Source organism: Corylus avellana, chromosome ca3, assembly GCF_901000735.1.
Source record: "Corylus avellana chromosome ca3, CavTom2PMs-1.0".
Lineage (NCBI taxonomy): Eukaryota > Viridiplantae > Streptophyta > Magnoliopsida > Fagales > Betulaceae > Corylus > Corylus avellana.
Genome location: NC_081543.1, coordinates 34,000,191 through 34,005,047, shown reverse-complemented (window position 1 = coordinate 34,005,047; position 4,857 = coordinate 34,000,191). Strand labels below are relative to the sequence as shown.

The following is a 4,857-nucleotide window of genomic DNA, read 5'->3' as shown; positions in this document are numbered from 1 at the left end:
GTGCGTGAGAAAGTGTGCAGGTATTCCTCTGTCAGTGAAGAAAATGAAAGGGAGGGAACAGAAAGTAGTTTTTATGAGGGAGGCCCTTTTGTGGGAGAGAGAGATCAAAAGAGATTTCACCATCTATATCAATAAAGCTGTTTCATATCTCCCCTGTCAGCACAGTGCAAATATTAAATTATCAAATCTCCACCCCCACCCCCATCCCCTGCTTCTTATTACACGCCATCTTCTCTTCTTTTTCCTCTACTTTCCTCTCTCCAATTACTCTTCTTATTATCGTCTTTGTTTTCTTATTCCTGTCCTTAACCCAACCTCTAAAACACCATACATATATAAAATAAAATATTATTTCACCCCCTTTTTTTTTTTTTTTTATAACACACTTGCATCCCTTTAGGCTTTGGGCAACAACATGCGGCTAGGTGCTAAAACATTTTCCTCGTTATTTCACTTTTATGTCACTGTTTTAAGAGTTCCTTTTACTGGTTATTTATACATGACGTTTTTGTGCTAATGAGGTACAGAAACAGTATGACACATAAGACAAATAAGTCCCCCATGAAGCAGCTAAAAGCAAGGTGGAATTTAACGTTTTCTCCCCCTCATGTTGTAAGCTTTTTGTTGCCTTGTTCTATTGGAATGATTGGATATGTGAATTTTTCTCTTTTTTTTTTTGTTTATTATATATATATATATATATATATATATATATAGTTGAGTCTGCATGCCCTAATGCACAACAAATACATCTATATCCCTTCTTTTTTTCCTTTCTTTTTTTTATTACCATATTTACAAGGAAGTAGAAAAAGAAGAAATGCCCATTTCTATCAGGGTGAAAAGGGAGGGAGCAGGTGAAATTGCTCTATTGATTTTACACCCATCATGTGACCCATCACCCATCAGATTGATAAGGATTTCTTACTTTTAGAAACATTTACCACGCTTAAAAAAAAAATAATAAATAAATAAACAAACGTCAATCCTCAAAAGATTTTTTTTTCTTTTTTTTTTTTTTGGGGAGATGGAAAATCTCAAAAGTGGAAAAGAGTTGGATAATCCAGTGTGGGTTGAGAACAATTTGCACATATTTGGTGATTGAAATTGGATCGTGGGCGACGTGGGGTTGCTGGAGTGTGCATTTGAAAAGAAATGATTAATTAAGCATGCAAGTTTCTCATCAGCAATCCCATCCATCCAATCGATGAAATCCATCACAATCAATGAGAGTGGGGGGATTGATGCAATGGGATTTTGACACATCATGCTCGGATTTTGAGACACAGCTCCCACACTCAGGCTTTACATCAAATCATCTCTTCAATCTGCATGCTAGAGTCCCTCTCTCTTGTCTCTCAGTGGGTATCCGTCGTTGCCCTTTTCCCTACTCATGCCCTTCTTGTTTTCTTTTGTCTTGGCTCTGCCTTGCAGCTGTTTCCCAAAATAAGCCAAAATAATATCCCCCCACGATCTTCTCCTATTTTGGTTACCTCTCTTTGCTTTCCCTTCGGATTCACGGCTTCTTCCTTTGAAAATCCAACCCGCCAAATAGCTCCAATTTAATAAAGACGAACTTAAGTTTGATTGAGTTATATAACATGACTCAATCCTATCATCAACATATATGAGTGAGACTTCAAAGTGATTTACACTAATCGAATATAAAGATTCTTATTTTGAGAGTTACAGTCATGTCCTATCCTTTACCTCATCACATAAAAATTGTCTTAAAGACATTAAAACCATCACAATAAATAGTAACAAAAATCTCCAATCTTTTTTTTTTTTTATTTTTTATTATACGTCCACACAAGGAAAGGGGAGGGGGGATTTAAACTAATAACTTCCGCTTCATGAGGCGTAGTTTACAGTCGATTGAGCTACCCCTTGGGCACTCCAATCTTATTCCTTGTACCATGTAAGTAATAGAAATGTTACAGTTTTTTCTTGTGTTCTCTCTTGTTCTTACATGAGTATTATTTTTTTTTTTCACATATCCACACAAGGGGAGGGGAGGAGATATTTGAACTAATGACCACCGCTTTATGAAGCGTGGTTCACAACTGATTGAGCTACTTCTTGGAAACGTGAATATTATTTTTTAAAAAAACTGAAAAAAACTGAACTCACTAATCCTTCATATTTTTTTTTTTTAAGAAATCAATATCCACATAGGATTATAAAATAATGTTATAGCTATGAAAAATATTAATTGTTCTCTTGGTCTTAAGTGAATACTATTTTCTAAAAATCAAATGAGAAAAATAAATACTAATTTTTTTTTTCTAAAATAATATCTACTTAAAATCGAGAGAACGCCTAACATTCCCGTATAGCTATAGATGCTTTTTCTCATTTCTAAAGACTAGATAGGACTTCTAGTGAGTGCAAAATTATTATCACTTTAGAAAAATTAAATATATTAATATTTTCAAATAGATTTCAGAAGTCTGAAATATGTTACAAGTATTACGTGGAATGAGATTTTCCCTATTTTAATTGAAAAGAAAAGAGTTATTTTATTTTATTTAATGGTGTACGTTAACGCAGCGAGCAATGAATGTGATACTACATTATTTAAAATAAAATTAATGTAAGATAATAATATACACAAATAAATAAAACAAAATAAAATGATTAATTTACACGACATATTGACGTATCACTCCCCATGAGGAAATAAGTGAACCGGACTGAGCCGGCCGGTTCAGTTACGAATCAAACGAAACAAAGTGCCAGTTTGAGTAGAGAACGCAACCAGGAGGAAGTTGACTTTTTTAAGACATAAAAAAAAAAAAAAAAACGCGTAATGCTAATATTAAAGACGTTTTTATTTTCCCCAAAAACCTTCTTTTATGGTTAGCAGTTTAAAAAACAAGAGAAAGAGAGAGGGGGGGCGCGTGGATCGAGAGAGATCGCGTCGGCCTTGCGGATCGCGCGTGACGACAATATTAGGTCACCTCCGCCGCCCTCCACCTACGGCGCATTGTAGTGCGGGTCACTCCCTTGCTTCGCCTTTTCCTTTTGGGCCACCACGGCTGGCTGGCTCATTGCTTAACGCTCTGGAGCGCAGTACGCCCACCTATCATAGCCCCTGATTACAATAATCGTCTGCCTCACACCAATAATGTCCATATATTATATAATCTGCCACCGTCCTTGATGCTGACACGTCACAGTCTACCTCTGGGGTCCAGCTGACGTGTTGAGATAATGTGCGCGCTTTGGTTTCGCAGTTATGCCGTGCGATGCGAATGGCTTGATACATCTGAAGCCGTTGGATTGTCATACCATTTACATTGAACCTTTTTTTTAAAAAATTTTTTTTAACAAAACTCACAAAAAATTTCATTTAACGTTGTCATCCTCTCTCCAAATGTAAAGGGGCAAAAACTAAGAGTTATTTAATTTTTGAAGGAAAAAATGTAAAAAATTCTCATAAACTAACGATTGTTTTTAAAATAGCCCTATGAAAGTGATACATCAAACTTGTCAAAAAGGCCACTTTACCGTACTCGTCACTTCATTTGATTAAATCTATTGTGGATTCATGTGGGTCCTACAAAAATTCAATTATGAATTCATATATTTACTATATCGTTATGGGATGAAAAATTTTATCATTCTTGAACAAAAGATCTCACTCTTTGTGTCTTTAATCAATTTATCGACTATTAAAGAATTAAGGATTATTGGATTTGGATCTCTTATAATTAATGTAGAACCCATCTCCCCCTCCTCCCCCTCATCCTCTTGTCCCCCGCTAGAGCTAGCCTATTTACTTGATGTTCCGTGTTCTTTGAGTGTTTTCTTCCTCTCCCTCCTTCTCTGCCTCTTTTTTTATTTTAAGATATTTTGGAGGCCGATCTTCCACCCTTCCCCATCTGCCGCGCCTGTTACTGGGTCGAGTTTGGCTCCGGTTCGTGTCGTCCCTGCCCGATTGACCGCCTGTCACTTGGTCCACCTCGACGCGTGCTCCACCACCTTACTAACCGGATCCGCCAGTGCCCATCACACCTTTTGTATTGGATCCGTTTCTCCAGATGTGGTTTAATTTCGATTCTCTCCGGCTGCTTTTTTTATTTCGTTTCTGGTTGTTTTATTTCCTTTCCTTTATATCTTTCTTTTGGCATGTATTTTGGTGTGTTGTTTTTGTTGCTTTGCCTGTTTGTCACACTTTGTTGGTGATGCTCTTGGGGGTTTCACTCAAACTCCCCCCCAATTTGTTTTGTGTGCGACGAAGATCTCTCTGCGCCCGCTCTGCTGCCCACAATCCACTGTTGGGTCTTTCCTCGTGTCCCACCGCGATGAGTTCCAACACCACCTTCCGTGTTGGTTTCCGGCCAGCACATGATCGGCTTCCTTTCGGCTGTCGTTACTCGTTTAGTGTGATTCTCCTGTTTTATTCTGTTTGTATTTCTGTTTTAGTCATTTTATTTACTTGTACGCTTTTATTTTCTTTTTTGCTTACAATAAGGTTTTGTCCCCTCTCGATCTGCATGCGTGATGCCCTCTGAGTTATTTGCCATGGTCCAAACCTTTGGGTTGTAAATCTGAATGTTATCCTAACTTTCAGGTCAAGGAGAAAGAGTTTCAGTTGGAGGTTTGTCTACCCTCAGTTCCGAGGAATAAGTACTACCTATACATTAATTTGAATCTGTTTTTAATATATAGATTAGTCATAGGTTAGTAGATTGGTTTTGAGTCAGGAATATAATACGTCATCTGTAACGCTTGTAACCTCATAGCTTTGGCTATGGTTGCTTGTAAGAACTTTATACTCATGATTTATATGAATAAGACTGATATGGATTCCGTTTAAAAAATAATAATAATAATGTATTTTACGGAATA

The 4,857-nt window shown here is 37.0% G+C and overlaps 1 protein-coding gene across 1 annotated transcript in view; it reads right to left on the bottom strand.

Moving 5' to 3' along the window:
• LOC132174474 (protein CUP-SHAPED COTYLEDON 2-like) overlaps window positions 1–3,054 on the bottom strand; it is a 4,543-nt gene extending 1,489 nt beyond the window's left edge. Inside the window, exon 1 of the mRNA XM_059586124.1 lies at window positions 2,984–3,054. Coding sequence (XP_059442107.1) covers window positions 2,984–3,054 — 71 coding nt within the window. The remainder of the gene's footprint in view (window positions 1–2,983) is intronic.
• Window positions 3,055–4,857: the final 1,803 nt, after the last annotated feature.